Source organism: Culex pipiens, chromosome 1 (genome assembly GCF_016801865.2).
Source record: "Culex pipiens pallens isolate TS chromosome 1, TS_CPP_V2, whole genome shotgun sequence".
In the NCBI taxonomy this organism is placed as follows: Eukaryota; Metazoa; Arthropoda; class Insecta; order Diptera; family Culicidae; genus Culex; species Culex pipiens.
In genome coordinates, this window is record NC_068937.1 from 44,423,848 (window position 1) to 44,439,954 (window position 16,107).

Genomic DNA, 16,107 nt, shown 5'->3' on the forward strand with positions numbered 1-16,107 from the left:
GTGCTGATAAGTAGAACTTTTCAGCACTTGTTTCGAAAAGCAACACTTTTTAACATTTTTTTTAGATTTAAACGATATATTGACAAAATACTTGAAAATTTTACTTAAAATTTCACTCAATGGGTGTTTTTCGGAATTGCAAAAAATGTTGTATGGAACTCGTTGCAAAACTTGATTTTTTCAGCACTCTTTGTATTTATCCAACTCGGTGAACCTCGTTGGATAAACTACTGTTATGCAACAAGTTGCAAAAAGAAGATTTTTTCAGCACGAGTCGTACGTTTAACCAACGAGGTTTACCTTTTGAATGTATTTTTTGTCAGACATCAAGTGAATTCGCCGTTCAAAACAAAATATATTGAAAATGTTACTTTTTGAAACTAGAGTAGAAAAGTTAACTTTTTATTACTAATTTCAGTGCTGAAAAGTAGAGTTTTTCAGCACTGGTATTGAAAGGTGTTAATTTTCCATTCTGTTACACCCAAAATTCAGAGTCGAGATAATCGTTCTCTCAAAATTTATTGAGGGCTCAGTGCCAAAATCGATAGAATAATGGTACCAACTCACACCATCATAACAAATGAGTTCATTCGTTAGTTGAATCAATAAATCTCCAACAAGTGTCATACATCGACTTCTGACTTCTCCATGGTCACCTAGCTGTGGTGGCCGAGGCAGCTAAGTCATTGGATTGGTTTGTCAAAGGTCTCTGGTTCGATTCCCGTTGTCGACACTTTTGGTTTTTTGTTTGACGGATGAACTTTTTTTGCAAATGAACCTCGAGAGAATAGTTCTATCGCCCATCTCGAGCTGTGTTCTCTGCGTCTGTGAATGGTACCACTATTCTCTCGACTCGAGACCATCATTCTCTCGGACTAGCGCTGCCAGTTTTGGGTGTATTATTGGTAGGGATAAGTCTAAGTTTTTTTTAATTTAACCTTATGTTTTTATATCAAAACTTTTGTAATTGCCTGCTCTACAACTATGTAGAACGTTGTTACACTCTAAAGTTAGTAAAAACACGACATTTTGAAATGACAAAAAAAAGGTTTTAAACGAAAAAAAATATTTAAAAAAATCACATAAAATTACGTTTCCCAAAATTAAAAAAAATGGCAACCCACAACCTTTGGTTTTTGCTTGAAAAATCAGGGGACTAAACAACATTTTTAAGCAAATGTTTCAACTTTGGTGGAGTTGAGGGGCAACTTTTTTTAAATTTTATTTTTATTGCAGGTTGTGCACTCGTTCCTAACTCCATCAAATTGGCTGATTTCCACTATTTAAACAACTTATGCTGTAAAACTTTACATAGAAACTTGCTTGCTAAAAATTATTTTTATGGGCTGTAATTGAACGTCAAAGTGCTGATAAAGCTACATAAGAAGCACGATTGAGTAAGGTGCTTTGCCCCTATTTAGAATTATTTACAATCGATTGCATTTTTTTCAGAGAAAAACATATTTTTAGGAATAACGATTTGACCTCAGGTTTTCTGGGAAACTTTGAAGAGAGGGCTTTTGTGAATTTCAAATATCTTAGTTCTTTAAAGGTATTCTAAAGATCTGGGAATTGCGCCAAGAAAAATCCTTGAATCCACAGAAAACAAACCAATAGCTTTTAAAACTTTGCAATCAAATCGTTTGTACCGAAAACTTTTTCCAACAAGACATTCTTAAGACCTGTAAGAGAGTAATTTTCCACAGGAAAACAAAAATACATTCATCATCATCCGCTGGCCGTGTCTATTGAGCAAACATCGCCCGCTAGTTATGTTACTTACCTTTGGACTTTTCGACAAGAAGAAAGGAAATAGGTGGAACTTTCTTTCAAAGTTTCTTCGCCCATCGCAAACGCACGCACGCTTTTCCACGAAGCATTTTGTCGTAGAAAAATAAAACACACATATTTATGTTGAAAAACTTTTACGCGTGTGTGTGACTTTATTTGCTTTTTTTCCAGTGTGTTTGTGTGTACATTTGTTACTGTGTTGTGTAGGTGTGTTCTTTTTTACCATTTTTATTTTACTTTCGTCTTTTTAACATTTCTTTTATTTTGCTATCTCACTGCCTTGGCTCTGATACGAATCAATATTTACAATCTGTGTTTATTTTGTACATCAAGCTTATTTTCTCTTTTTTTAACTTTAATGAAACTTTTCCTCCTAACTTTGCCTCGCACACACTCGTCCGTCAAAACTTTCTCGCCTGTGAGTTCGTGTCACTTTTCTGCGCCGCCCATCCACAACGCCAGGAAAGTGGGACTTCCTTTTGCTTTTCACTTTGATTCTCTTCTAGGAATTTCCCACGAACAAACTTCATGCCGGCCGAAGGTGGCAAGACGGAACATTCCTTCGAAATCGCAACTTTCTGTGCGCCGCCACCCTCATCTTAAGGATACTCCTCACACACACACACACACATGTTTGCGTGCCAACTTTGCAAACTCATTTGCACGAGTTTTTCCCGGAGAAAAATTTCCACTGGCCAGCCCTCTCCACCTCTCTTAGCTGTGATTATGCAAATAATTAGCCAAAAAGGGGAAAAATCACGTATTTCACGGGAATTCACGTACTTTCTCAAAATTAACACTCATCCTTCTTTTGGCAATATGTTTTGCGTGGCAGGGCCAAACTTTGGCATTGAATTAGTTTCGTTTTGCCGAGAATATGTTGATAATGTTTGAAGATTTTACGAAGGAATGTTCTGTCTAACTGTTCTCTGCATTGCTAATTTTTGAACGTTAAATCACTTGCACATAAGTGGCCCTTTTTAAATCTTTTAACTAGATCGTGCCCAACTGGAAACGTTGATTGTGGCCGCAGTTCAATCGATGGATCAGGAGCTGAAGAGTGATGAAAGCTGAAAAAAAAACAAAGAAAAAAATAGTTTAGTGCATTTTCGATAAAAGATAACTTTTTATACAGTTCAGACTCGACTATCCGAAGTTCGATTATACGATAGTTTATTAAGAACTTCGGATAATTTGATTTTTTAGTATATCACGTTCTGCGACCCCATGAAATAAAAAAATGATTTCTTGATTGTTGTTACAGAAAAAGAGCATTTTTACAAATTTTATCACCACCATTTTAGCCGCAATCTTGATTTTAATTCCAAAGCTAAACGACCCGGAACAAGAAAAAAAAATATTTTTTTTTGTGATTCGTTTATCGGGAGATCATTTTTTCCGAGCACTCCATTATTTGTCTGGAGTCTGGAATTTACTTTATTTCATGATTTTTTAACGTTGTGTGTTTAACATGTTACATACATTAGAACAATCTTAAAATTTCATATGACAGAAAAAAAATCCACTAAAAAGATGATTTCCAATTCTTGAAGTTTAACAAAGATGTTTCATGATTAAAGTGGTAATAAGAAAATTGAAGCTTGCTATATTGTCATAGTGGTTGGATGACAATTAAAAAGAAATTAATTTTCTTGTTTCTTTTTCTTTTTTTTTTGTATTTTAGCAACCAGAGGTGCAGATCTTTAACGTCCTTTAGGCAATTTAATTGGAAATTTTCTAAACTTTTCGAAAAAAATGGTTCAGAAATGGACAATCATGGACACTTAAAAAACGAAAAACGGTTCAGTTAAAATTAAATTGTTGGTGGCTGTATCTTGAAAACAATACACTTTATCAAACATATCTGTATTATTATTTTCGATTGTAGTTCGACGTCGTCGTGCTATCTTGTCGCACCCGCCATTTCGGCGTTCCGAGAAAAACGCGTTTTAATGTTTGACCTTGAATATTCAAAAACGAGAGCACGCAATGTAAACAACAACAAACACGTTTTGTTTGGCTCACCATTCTGTGCATTGTCCCAAAGTTTGGTTGAAGTTGGTTGCTGGAGTCCCGAGTTATAATTACAAATGTTTACGGTAGTCCAGCTTGTACGTGCAACAAACGCATCCTGACTTTCCTGGCCTGAAATCCCTTTGGCCTTTTGTCGCACTTACATCAATTTTCATGGAGTGACAAGATAGCACGACAAGATTGAAACTACTTTCATGTATAAAGTGACAAAAATGCACTGAGTTTTTTCGGTTTTTGTTGAATATCTCAGGATTGAAATCGAATTTTGGGGATCTGTGAAGGTCAAAAGGTGAGGCATTGTGAGATGCACAAAATGGCGTTCTTAACTCAATTTGGCCCAAAATGCACGTACGACAAGTTAGCACGATGGCGACGAGTTGGTGCCTTCCTCACTCCTTACTAAAAGATTCTCATAGATCTTTGCAATTTAAAACCTGTTAGAAAGGTTTTTCGAAAGCAACGATAGGTCGAATGATTGGTACCGACACGAGAGATCCGCCTTCAAAAAAGTACATAAATATCACCTAAGTGATCATATCTTGAGACACGGTTGCCAGATCTTCAATGTTTTGTACTCAATGGAAAGGTCTTTCATTTAACTTTCCAATGATGGGTTGGATGATCGATCCAAAGATAGTTTACTTACAAATAAGTGGGATCCGACTTCCAAAAAGTACCTAAGTATTACTTAAATGGTCATAACTTGAGACAGGGTTTCCAGATCTTGAATATTTTGAACTCATTGGAAAGGTCTTATGATTATCTATCCAACGATACATAACATGGCGATATTTGGTACGATCTCAGGTAATTTATCTAACATTCGGATATATGTAAAAACATATTTTTATACATAAATTTTGAACTACTTATCGAAACTTAAATTTTGTTGAAACTCGATCCACTAAACTAAACTAAACTGAGTCAAATGCGACCAGTCAAGCCAGTGCTGAGGAAACTGAGTGATAATTTTGACAGACAGACATTTGTTCAGTTTAAGATTCTGAGTCGATACACAGCAAATTCTGATGCTCGTTTTTAGTTGATATTTACCAAAAACTGCACTACTGAAATGTTCAGTAAGTTTTTCTCTGAACATCAGTTAAAATTTGTATGGAACTGTCAAAATTTGCTGAAATTTTTCAATTACTGAAAATTTCAGTAGTGCATATTTCAGTAAATTTAACTAAATTCAGTAATGAGAAATTGGTGTGTAGGTATTAGGATGTAACAAAAATGACTTTTTGGCGGGCATTCATAACTGGGCGAAAATAAGTTTTTTCATACTTCTCTATGGCTGAAAAGTTGCGGGTTTCGGTTCCCTGTAACATATTAGAATAATAGAAAAATTGATTACTGGATATAAATTTTGGAGAAAAAAAAGTTGATTTAAAAATCAGTAATATTTTTTTCCGTACATTAAATAATTTTATCTGAATAGCCCTCATCAACTTCAATTTTGCCTACAATTTTTTTTCCCAGATAACGAAAATTGGTCTTTTAAACGAATGTTATAGCCAAAATACGACGCCATTGTAAAACATCCTCGGAGCATCTGAAAATACACATTCTATAATATATTTGCTGATAATATCTTGCAGGTTTTTTTAAATGTTAAACTCATTTTATCTTTATTTGAAAATGTGCATTATAATCGGTTTTTATCCATATCTTTTGATAAAATTGACCAAAATACATTCAAAAATAAATATATTTTTTGTTTTGCCAAGCTCTACAATTGTCAAGAAGAACTCAAAAATGTACAATGTGATCTAATGGCTTTAAAATAAGGAACATTATTTAACTGTATTATTCTAGGAAGTATTAAAAAATCCATAATTCGTACATACAAAACTTTTTAAATTAAGGAAACCGTCCATACAAAAAGGCTTTTAAAATATTAAAAACTGTATCTTACGAACGAATTTCCTGTCTTGGACGAAGTTGTAGGTATTGCTTAAGCCTTTTCAGGAAAAAAAACTCCGTTTTTTATTCGACTTTTCGCACAAAATCAAACAAAACAATGTAATTGGGCCAATGCTAGTACGTTACCATGGATTTTTACATTAAGATTGCGCAGGATATATTAACATTGTTTTGCTTGAATATTGAATTGCGCAACATAACTATTATTGAAAAATCTCATTTTAGGATATTGGTAATTTCACGAATAATTCTGCTCTCCAATTAATCTCCTCAAGAATTTATCGTAGCTGTGCAATGCTCATACGTTGGCTACGGTTATTAAAAATTGTTGATTTAATTGTTTACGTTATTCACTGCGACTGTCATGCGCTCAAATATTTCCAAAAATGCTATGAACTGTGACACATATTGGTTAAAATGCATTTGACAGTGTTGCCATTTTTATTTAAAAATCATTGATTATTAGAAAAAAGCATTTAAAAGGTATTTTAATTGATTATTTAAGATATTAAATCAAAATAGCTTTCAAAAAGTTCTCAAAATTAGGTTTTTGTTAAAAAGCCACGTTTTTTTTACCTATAAAAGTCATGACTGACCTTGACCTGACCATCTCTGAACATATTTTTTCGAACAGAAAATGTCCTACCAGGAGTGTAGCCAGAATTTTGGTTCGGGGGAGGGGGGTGGGGGGGCAGGAAGAAGGAATTTTCTTCTTCTTTTCTTCTTCTTCCCTCTCTCCCATATGTCTTCCAAAAATTTCGAGGGGGTGGGGGGGCTTCAGCCCGAAGCCCACCCCCCTGGCTACGGGCCTGTGTCCTACAAATTTACCAACTGCCTTCTAGAAAAAGATGAGAGCTGTTACGAAGAGCTCTTCGAGCCGATGTAAGACTGCTCTCAGCTTAATGATTTTTACATTTGGGATGTTTCTGCGAACATTGCAAAACAGGCGTAAACTGGGGTACCTTTTATAGCCCGGGGTTACTTTGGTAGGATTTTCAAATGCCCGTCAAATTAATATCTGAACATTTTTGAAAATTTTGAATATAAAAGCATTAAACTTATTATCGAACATATATGCAAAAATGTGACTGTTCCATTGGATGTATCCACTAGAGTGTAACAAAAATGACTTTTTGGCGGGCATTCAAGGGTTTGTTCCGGTGGGCATACTAAGCCCAAATCCAAAATATGAGCTTGATTGGACGTAACAGGAGCTGGCGCTCCGCCCTTCAATTTTAAATGGGATTTAACCCGTAAAAATAGAGTTTTTCAAAAATGTCACATTTTGAGGCATTTCGGCCACTGAAGCGTTTTTTTTTTCAACATCATTGGCGTGTAGGCCAGATCCTTGCGCATCTTTCGGTATATATAACATTGACATTTGGAGCACCCTGCAGCTCGGTACAGGCCTTCAAAGTTTGACATTTTTTCAAAAAATCGGTCCCGGCAAAAAAGATATGCGTCGCGCCTCGCGACGCCCTAGACGCCATTTGATTTTGCCGGGGCCGATTTTTCGAAAAAATGCCAAACTTTGAAGGTCTGTACCGAGCTCCAGGGTGCTCCAAATTTCAATGTTATACATACCAAAAGATGCGCAAGGATCTGGCCTACACGCCAACGATGTTGAAAATAAACGCTTCAGTGGCCAAAATGCCTCAAAATGTGACATTTTTGAAAAAATCTATTTTTACGGGTTAAATCCCATTTAAAATTGAAGGGCGGAGCGCCAGCTCCTGTTACGTCCAATCAAGCTCATATTTTGGATTTGGGCTTAGTATGCCCACCGGAACAAACCCTTGAATGCCCACCAAAAAGTCATTTTTGTTACATCCTAGTATCCAAATTACACAGTGTTTAGAATGGCAAAATTAAGTAGAATAAATTGATAACTCCTTTATTTGACGTCCTAGCCAAATGGTGTCTTCGGAAGAGTTGTTGTACTTAATAAGGGCTATCTTTTGAAGTTATTGACATACAGGGTGACGACCTTCTAGGGTGTCAACCAAAAACTAACTTTCTTGGATGACGTTGTAGGGCTTTGGTGTCTTGGGCAAAGTTGTAGAGGAAAAAAATCATGAAAGTTTGTCCAAGGCACCAAATTTGTAGCTCTCAATCTACTCGAAATATACGCAATTTTTGCAAAAATGGTCCAAAAAAGCACTTTTGTGGTGATAACTCAAAATGTTAGCATTTTAGCGGCCTACTATGTTCTGAAGAGTTGTTTATGACATAAAATTACACATCTTTGCCGAAGACAGCAAAATGTTTTGAGCCTTTATTGAAGAGTTATAACCATTTTTATGTGATTTTGAGCCTATTTTCAAGTTGCTATGTTTTCAAAATGGCGCATTTTGGCGCAAAACCGAACAATGCACCTGAAAGTACACACTTTCAACTACATTTCCTGAAAATATCTCCGTGTCTATCCGTGTCTATTTTTAGATATCTTGATTTGAATTTGACGGTTTTTAATCAATTTATTTATAAATGTTAATCGAAATCATATTGAATACGAGTTGAATATCGGTGAATTGAAGGGTAAATTGATCAATTTTTATGGAAAATACTTTGTCTATAAAAAAAATACGACAACCTTTCTAAACTGACCAAATATAAAAGGAAATATATAATTTTTAATACGAACAATTATTTAAAATTTTAATTTACAATTGTTAAATACCAGGGCAAAAAGTAAGTTTGATCCACGAGAACAAAAATTACGAAATTCCATACATTTTTGGCAGGTTGCTCAAACGAAACCATAACAACGTTTTTACCTAGGTATTTAAAAACGTAGGTTTTATAGAAAACCTGGATGTATGGGTTTCAAAAGATCGGAAATTTTATGCCCTTTCCGATGCCACATAGGTTGACTTGTGAATTGTGGACCAGTTCGGATGCCGGAGGATTTTCCGACGCCGTAATTCCGGGTTGGTACGAAATTCCAACGAAAAATCTATTCTATCGTTACAAATACCCCCAAAACGGTGTTATACCCACTCCAAAATGTTTATTTAGCAATTCTATGATAATATATTGACATTTAGTTAAAATGAAAGTTTGCAAAATTAAGTTTAGATATGTTTTATATAGAATTTCTAGAGTTATAGAAACTAATTAGTAATTAAGTTAACTTTATATTCAATCCAAATTATTTTTTTAATCAGTCAAGGATGCCTATCTGGAGTTGGGAGACTGGATTTATGGTGATTTGTTAACGAATAACTTTATTTATGTTAATTTTTCGAAAGGTGTACAAACTTTTTTTGCACCTTTTTTATTTTTGTAATAGTATTTGTTATATAACTTTTTATAGAAATCATCTTTTCATGAGCTTTTTGTAGCAAAATGTTTGGCATGAGTTTCTGAACAAAACGTAGTACTAGGTTCCTGTCAAACTTTAAATTTTTTACATGTTTCATCACAAAATGTGCATAGTGCCCAAGGGGTGTAAATTCTTTTTTTACATACTGTATATTTTGGCAAGGATACAACCAAATTTCTCATTTTTTTTTTTGTTGAAAGATGAAAATGTGTATTCTAATATCTTATTTATTTATTATTCCTCATCTCATCTTGAAATTAGATTAAAAAAAAAAAAGTTTAAATGTGTCATACCAACCTCCGAAATTTTTTTTTAATTTTTTTGGATGTATCAATTCAGGCGTTACGTTGTAGCAAGTTGGTGTCTTTTAGATATTTGTAGCGCAATATTCTTGCAATTTTCCATGGATTGCATCAACTCTTTCCGATCCCACTGCCTAGCGTGTATTTTTCCTCCGATTTTACGATCCAAAACGGGGAAGGGGGGGAAGAGGAGGTAGAGACTTTTTTTTTTGTTGCTCCCCCACTCTCCCAGCTTCCTTTTTCGTCATTGGGAGCCACCGTCGTTGGCATCAGCTGATCAATTTCCAAACTGATTGATGCCCGAGATGTCGATAATGAAAGACAAAATTTACGAGCTTTTTGATGTTGGATGGGGGGAAGCTTTTCCGCAGCTTTCAGCTTAATGGGAAGGGGAAGAAAGAGGTGGGAGGTTCAGGGTGATTTCCGGGGTAAATCTGACGGATGGAAAGTGAATAAAGGAGGAAAAATCGTCGGAAAGCGGGGAAAGGGGGAGGGGGAGTCGGTTTGAGTTTGATTTATGTTAGTTTGTGATTTGCTTGCCATTTGATGCTGCTGCTGCTCTGTGTGGAAGATAGCCGGGGATAAAATTTGTCGTGCATCACGATGACGTTGGGCGTCGAGCGATAAGATTTGCGATCGAAATCGTTAAATTGGATCGGCTTTTTCCCTCCAGTAGTCAGTGTGGATGGATTAGGTTTTATTGAAGAAATTTTATAGTTCACAAGAAAATTATTTTTTACGAGTGAGAGGATTGTGATTGATTGAAATTTGCGATGGCAAAGCAGTTGAAATTAAAAAGTGATGCTTTGGATTGACAGCTCATTTATAAGCGCAATATTAAAAAAACAAATTTGTGAAAATTTAATATAATGTTTTACATAATTGAAACACATTCAGTTGTTTAGTTCATTTTTGCTCTTCAAATACATTCTATTAAGAAATTTAATGTTTAACCCATTACAAAGTTAAAGTGCCCCTTTTCAAATCCTTAATCGTTCAGTCAGTCTAAAGTAATGTGTTCATTTCGTTCACCCTCGTACCAATAATCATCATGAAGGTAATCCCATTTCATCACACTTAAGCCCAATTGTCCTAACCTCTACCATCCAAAGCATAACCGTAGCATAGAATATCTTAGTATTTCCCCCGTTATTTTTTCCCCTTCCCTGCGTTAACAAACAAGTACAGCAAAAAAAATGTGTCTGCACAAAAAAAAAAAACATTTCTCCCTCTTCGGCGTTAAAAATCACTCTAAAAACATTCAATTTCATTAAATTCCCCTCTCCGGTGCTGGTCGTCGTGAAAGCTTTCTCCTCGTTTCCCCCAGCTTTTCCTTAAAAATATTTCCCCGCGCAATTTTCCAAACAGCACCGCGTTAAAGCAGAAATAATGAACCATCCGCAAGGTCCAAAGATAAAATCATCCTTTTTATAGGACCCAGCGGGGTGACCATTTCGAGGTTAAGGGACGGTGGAGGGAAGCGGAGGGGGGGAATGGATACCGTCATAAGCGGGAGAGCGCATCATTGAGGTTTATTTAAAATTTATAATATCGATGCGGATTTTTTTTTCTCTGCTCTTTTTTCACTCTTCATTTCCAGCGTCTGGTAGTAGAATGTGCGCTGGGTAAAAGGGGGGCTTCTTGGAGTTTGCTTTTGTTATTATGGAAATCGATTTGTTTTGAGAAATTGTAGGAATTTTCTCAAAAACTCATTTCTCACTTTTTAACTCCACTTTTCTGATCGACGAAAATGAGACATGGTGAAACACAATGACGAAATTGCTATCAAACCCTCGAAATATAGATAAAGCTGCTAGTTTTTTTTTTTTTTTTTTTTTTTTGTTGACGGAGTGAAGTACAAACCCTTCAATTTTTGAACATTCGAAAAAAGACGCGTTTTTCAACTAAATTGGTGATGGTTTGGAAATTTGATGTCAAAGAGACTTTTATGGGGGAGGGGGGTGAGTGAGGCAAAAAATAAAAAAGTTAAAAAATTAAAATTAAATTAAAAATTAAAAGTTCAAAATATTTTTAAGCGAGCCCAGCCCAAAACATGCTCAAAATGCCCAAATATGGTCTCAGTTGATTAGATTCCAATTTCCAGACATATTTTTTGCCCCTGATTTTTAGAACCAATTTTGAAGGTAGAGGGGAAGGGGAGGGTGGGGCCGATATAAAATTTGAAAAATATTTGCAACGGCCTTACTCGGCTGTAAAAAAGAGACGCATGGCATTTTTTAGGAAATTTTATGTTCTTTGCGAATCTGCCATAAACCAGAAGGGTATTTTTTTTCATTTAAAACAATATTTTTCTACAATTTCGTGGTTTTTGTGACTTTGCAGGATTATTTTTAGAGTTTAGATCATTTAAGATCACCCTAGTTGCCATCAAAAACGGGTTCAACCATGTTTGCTCATCAACCAAACAAAACTGCACTTGTCGTTCGTGCATTTTGGGCCAAATTGAGACAAGAACGCCATTTTGTGCAGCTCACAACGCCTCACCTTTTCACCTTCGCAGATCCCCAAAATCAGGTTTCAATCCTGAGATAATCAATAAAAAACGAAACAATTCCATGCATTTTTGTCACTTTTCATATGAAAGAAGTTTCAATCTTGTCGTGCTATATTAACACAGCCTGAAAATTGATGTAAGTGCGACATGTAGCCAAAAGGATTTCAGGTCAGAACGCGTTTGACACAAGCTCGACTAGCGTAAACATTTTCAATTATGGCTCGAGAATCCGGCAACCTAATTCAACCAAACTTAGGGGCAATGCACAGAATGGTCAGCCAAACAAACTGTGTTCGTTATTGTTTACATTGCGTCTTCTCGTTTTTGTTTATTCATAGTGAAACATTAAAACGCGTTTTTCTCGGAACGTCAAAAAGCAACGTACAACATGATAGCATGACGGCGTCGATTCGAGCTTATTTGGAGCATTTTTGATTCTCGTTTATGCGACAGTCATGTAAATTTTCTCATCGAGAAAATGGTACAAAATCTCATAAAATGACAATTTTGAAATCAATGTAACTTGGGTTAAATAAAAACCTTTTGAGATGTTTTAGAAATTTTCAGCTTTCAGATGCACCGCGGAGCTTTTTTTTTCTTACCCTGTAACTGAGCAATTCTCTACCAAAACCGGAAATGGATTTTATTTGTATTTTTTTATTTGGCTCAAACTTTGTGGGGGCCTTCCCTATGACCAAATATGCTATTTTGTGTCATTGGTTCACCCATACAAGTCTCCATACAATTTTGACAGCTGTCCATACAAAAATGGTATGTAAATATTCAAACAGCTGTAACTTTTGAGTGAATTTTCTGATCAATTTGGTGTCTTCGGCAAAGTTGTAGGTATTGATGAGGACTATTGAGAAAAAAATTAGTACACGGAAAAAAAATTGAGGATTTTTTTATCAACTTTTTTTTCACTAAAACTCAATTTCCCAAAATACGTATTTTTTGATTTTCGAGATTTTTTGATATGTTTTAGGAGACAAAATTCCGCAACTTTTGAGCCATAGAGAAACATGGTCAAAAAATCTGCCGCCGAGTTATGAATTTTTGAAAAAATAGTGATTTTTGGAAAAAAATGAAGTTTCATGCAAAAACAAGTTTGACATTACTTTTTAATGCAAAATTGAATTTGCAATCGAAAAGTACTTTACAGATTTTTTGATGATGGGCTCCGTTTTCAAGATATAGCCACCGAAAGTTTGATTTTAGCGAAATATTTGCAGTTTTTCAATTTTAAAAAATAGTGACCATGAGTGACCATTTCTTAAAATATTTTTTTTGAAAAGTTCAGAAAATTTGCTATAAAATTGTCTAAGAGACATTGAAGATTGGACCTCTGGTTGCTGAAATACAGCGGCTTAAAGAAAAAGAAACACGAAAATTGAAGTTTTCTAAGTCTCACCCAATCAGCCCACCATTTTCTAATGACGATATCTCAGCAATTAATGGTCCGATTTTCAATGTTAATACAGTTGACTCTCTGGTAGTCAATATCCAAGGGACCGTCGAGGAAGAGAATCATCAGTTTACAGAACGATGCAAAATGAAGACTCGATTGAAAATATTTTTTTCTTGATACCCAGCTATGTGAGAGAATCATGGCAACGTCCATCAAACAAAAACAAACTAATGTCAAACACCCTTCAAAGCTTCGTTTCGCCAAGAAAAATGTCTATGCAAGCCATGAGAAAGCGAAATTATTGACAACCGGAAGAGATTTTCAAAGCAAACAGAATCCAATGGACCGTCGAGGAAGAGATCCTTCAAGCAAGGGAAAATATCGAGGAATGAAGATAATTGAAGTATGCAGATTGAAGGGACTGAAGAATTCATCGATGGATGGAGAATTATTGATATCGAGAAGATCGACAGCCAGAGAGTCGACTGTACATGAAACATTCGTAAAATTTTTCGACCGTTTCGAAATTTTTGGCTTTGGCTCAAAAGTTGCGGAATTTTGTCCCCTAAAACATATCAAAAAATCTCGAAAATCAAAAAATACGTATTTTGGAAAATTGAGTTTTAGTGAAAAAAAAGTTGATAAAAAAAATCCTCAAATTTTTTTTCCGTGTACCTATTTTTTTCTCAATAGTCCTCAACAATACCTACAACTTTGCCAAAGACACCAAATTGATCAGAAAATTCACTCAAAAGTTACAGCTGTTTGAATATTTACATACCATTTTTGTATGGACAGCTGTCAAAATTGTATGGAGACTTGTATGGGTGAACCAAGGACGCAAAATAGCTTATTTGGTCATAGGGAAGGCCCCCCCAAAGTTTGAGCCAAATCAAAAAAGAGCAATTCTCTACGAAATCGGTCTTTTTTCTTCAATTTTAATTTTTGTATTTTTTAATCCGGCTGAAACTTTTTTGGTGCCTTCGGTATGCCCAAAGAAGCCATTTTGCATCATTAGTTTGTCCATATAATTTTCCATACAAATTCGGCAGCTGTCCATACAAAAATGATGTATGAAAATTCAAAAATCTGTATCTTTTGAAGGAATTTTTTGATCGATTTGGTGTCTTCGGCAAAGTTGTAGGTATGGATACGGACTACACTGGAAAAAATAATACACGGTAAAAAAAAATTTGGTGATTTTTTTATTTAACTTTTTATCACTAAAACTTGATTTACAAAAAAAAACTATTTTTAATTTTTTTTATTTTTTGATATGTTTTAGAAGACATAAAATGCCAACTTTTCAGAAATTTCCAGGTTGTGCAAAAAATCACTGACCGAGTTATGAATTTTTTAATCAATACTGATTTTTTCAAAAAATCGAAATTTCGGTCGTAAAAATTTTTCAACTTCATTTTTCGATGTAAAATCAAATTTGCAATCAAAAAGTACTTTACTAAAATTTTGATAAAGTGCACCGTTTTCAAGTTATAGCCATATTTAAGTGACTTTTTTGAAAATAGTCGCAGTTTTTCATTTTTTTTAAATTAGTGCACATGTTTGCCCAGTTTTGAAAAAAATATTTTTGAAAAGCTGAGAAAATTCTCTATATTTTGCTTATTCGGACTATGTTGATACGACCTTTAGTTGCTGAGATATTGCAATGCAAAGGTTTAAAAACAGGAAAATTGATGTTTTCTAAGTTTCACCCAAACAACCCACCATTTTCTATCGTCAATATCTCAGCAACTAATGGTCCGATTTTCAATGTTAATATATGAAACAATTGTAAAATTTTCCGATCTTTTCGAAAAAAATATTTTTGGAATTTTCAAATCAAGACAAACATTTTAAAAGGGCGTAATATTGAATGATTGGCCTTTGTGAAATGTTAGTCTTGATTTGAAAATTCCAAAAATATTTTTTTCGAAGAGATCGGAAAATTTCACAAATGTTTCATATATTAACATTGAAAATCGGACCATTAGTTGCTGAGATATTGACGATAGAAAATGGTGGGTTGTTTGGGTGAAACTTAGAAAACATCAATTTTCCTGTTTTTAAACCTTTGCATTGCAATATCTCAGCAACTAAAGGTCGTATCAACAAAGTCCAAATAAGCAAAATATAGAGAATTTTCTCAGCTTTTCAAAAATATTTTTTTCAAAACTGGGCAAACATGTGCACTAATTAAAAAAAATGAAAAACTGCGACTATTTTCAAAAAAGTCACTTAAATATGGCTATAACTTGAAAACGGTGCACTTTATCAAAATTTCAGTAAAGTACTTTTTGATTGCAAATTTGATTTTACATCGAAAAATGAAGTTGAAAAATTTTTACGACCAAAATTTCGATTTTTTGAAAAAATCAGTATTGATTAAAAAATTCATAACTCGGTCAGTGATTTTTTGCACAACCTGGAAATTTCTGAAAAGTTGGCATTTTATGCCTTCTAAAACATATCAAAAAATAAAAAAAATTAAAAATAGTGTTTTTTTGTAAATCAAGTTTTAGTGATAAAAAGTTAAATAAAAAAATCACCAAATTTTTTTTACCGTGTATTATTTTTTTCCAGTGTAGTCCGTATCCATACCTACAACTTTGCCGAAGACACCAAATCGATCAAAAAATTCCTTCAAAAGATACAGATTTTTGAATTTTCATACATCATTTTTGTATGGACAGCTGCCGAATTTGTATGAAAAATTATATGGACAAACTAATGATGCAAAATGGCTTCTTTGGGCATACCGAAGGCACCAAAAAAGTTTCAGTCGGATTAAAAAATACAAAAAAAATCG

At 34.4% G+C, this 16,107-nt stretch overlaps 1 protein-coding gene across 1 annotated transcript in view; it reads right to left on the reverse strand.

The window, feature by feature from the left end:
• Window positions 1-1,908: 1,908 nt before the first annotated feature.
• Window positions 1,909-16,107, reverse strand: part of LOC120424496 (uncharacterized) — a 96,687-nt gene continuing 82,488 nt past the window's right edge. Inside the window, exon 5 of the mRNA XM_039588682.2 lies at window positions 1,909-2,861. Coding sequence (XP_039444616.1) covers window positions 2,785-2,861 — 77 coding nt within the window. The 3' untranslated portion in view covers window positions 1,909-2,784. The remainder of the gene's footprint in view (window positions 2,862-16,107) is intronic.